The 1,719-nt window shown below is 35.0% G+C and overlaps 1 protein-coding gene across 1 annotated transcript in view; it reads left to right on the forward strand.

Annotated features, from left to right (window-relative positions):
- Positions 1-1,710, forward strand: part of LOC119591411 (peroxisomal membrane protein PEX13-like) — a gene marked incomplete in the record, with an annotated part of 11,375 nt that extends 9,665 nt beyond the window's left edge. The window contains 1 exon segment of the mRNA XM_037940154.1: positions 1,158-1,710. Within this exon segment, the coding sequence (XP_037796082.1) occupies positions 1,158-1,621 (464 nt within the window).
- Positions 1,711-1,719: the final 9 nt, after the last annotated feature.

Consider the following 1,719-nt stretch of genomic DNA (forward strand, 5'->3'; position numbering starts at 1 on the left):
AAAAAAAATTTGATTTTCAAAATGTGTGAAAGACGTGTTCGAAAAAGTTTTCAGACCTAATTGAAGAGCCCTGTCTCCTGATAAGCCAAATCAAATGTTTCTAATTTTCCATCCATAAAAAGAAACACATTAAAGATTGTGAGGCAATATTTCTACCAGTTATAGACCATACTGCTGTGAGTTAGAGAAAAGTTCTTAAAGTTATCCCTTTGGGGGTAATCACTTCCAGAAATCCACATTTTTAAAAAAATTTCATAAGGTAAGTTAGTTAAATGTATGTAGTATTTTGGCATATAATTGATACTTTAAATGACAATATTGTGGAAAGTGATTGCAAATCATATATTAGCGATACATTTTACGGATCACTTGCCTTATTCAGCATTCATCCTGTACCATTTTTTCATATTTTTCATATATACTAATCTTAATACACTTGAATGATTCAGCAATATGTGATGAAACTAAAACAGACCAAAATTGATGTAAATTTATTACAAGAACATGAACAGTGGGAAACAATCAAGAGATGGAGGGGAATGGTCTGCTAAAAACAGACAGCTGGACAAGGGAGCTCATTCGTCTTATTTTATTCTTTTTAGTTCTTCTGTGTACTAGTTACATTGTGAACTTCATAATACATGCAAAGGCTAACACTTGAGGAAGTCACATACAAGCCATATTTCAAGTATTGCAAAGGCTGTAAGAAGTGAATTCCTAACAGTTGGGGGGGGGGGGTCTTTTTTTTTTCATTATTTTTTCTATATTTCCCTTTAATTTTATTCATATCTGGTATATAGAAGTACATTGGACAAATTCTAAAAACATAGCAAAGGCATCTCTAGAGCAAACATTTTTTATGAAAGCAAAATCCTGGATCAGACATTTTCAGTAACACCCCTTTCCCAAAGGAAACAAATTGGGTCCTGTCGTTTGTATGTATGATACATATGCAACTGCATTAACTCATTTCGACCATGGTATCCTCTGCCACACCCAAACAGTCCCCTTAAAAAAGTATTTTGTAGTAGAAAAGGAATTTTGAGTGCCCAGTGTCAATAACAGCATGTAAAATCTTTAACTAGTAAGTATTCGAAAATGACTATTAGCTATATTTGTGTGTGCTTATGGATTTCTTTATTATTTCTCTTTTTCAGATGGTTCAGGATCAGGGATCACAAGTAATATGGGTAACAGGAGTATAACTTCCGGGAATTCCAGTGTGCCACATTCAGCACTTCCTGCCGAAGCTCAGAGCTCGTCAGATGAATATCATGTAATGGAGGTTGGGAAGTTTCAAAAGTTGAGTACGAGTCAACCCACCCAGCAAACTGCTCCAGTACATGAACTGTCAACACCAACACCTACTCATCCTCTGGTTTCCCAAGAAAACGAAAAAAGTGACATACCAGGTCTACATGACAATGGTAATTTTGCTCAGGAATATGCTAGTTATACCGACAGTGCAATAAATGGGCCGCAGGCAGATGTGCCAGACTGTGATGAGGACAAAAGTGTTGATCTGCTTCTGACCTCAAGTGATGCAGCTGATGATACCAAAGATGATAGTCAGAAATACTTGAAAATAAGACTTAATATGATGGGAACTGTAATAGGATAACATTTTAGGCTAAATAATGTATGGCAGGTATACTTTGCTATATATACTTATAATCTTGAGATGTATTATTAAGGTATAAGTGAAAATAATTGATGTGT

Source organism: Penaeus monodon, chromosome 28 (assembly GCF_015228065.2).
Source record: "Penaeus monodon isolate SGIC_2016 chromosome 28, NSTDA_Pmon_1, whole genome shotgun sequence".
Classification (NCBI taxonomy): Eukaryota; Metazoa; Arthropoda; class Malacostraca; order Decapoda; family Penaeidae; genus Penaeus; species Penaeus monodon.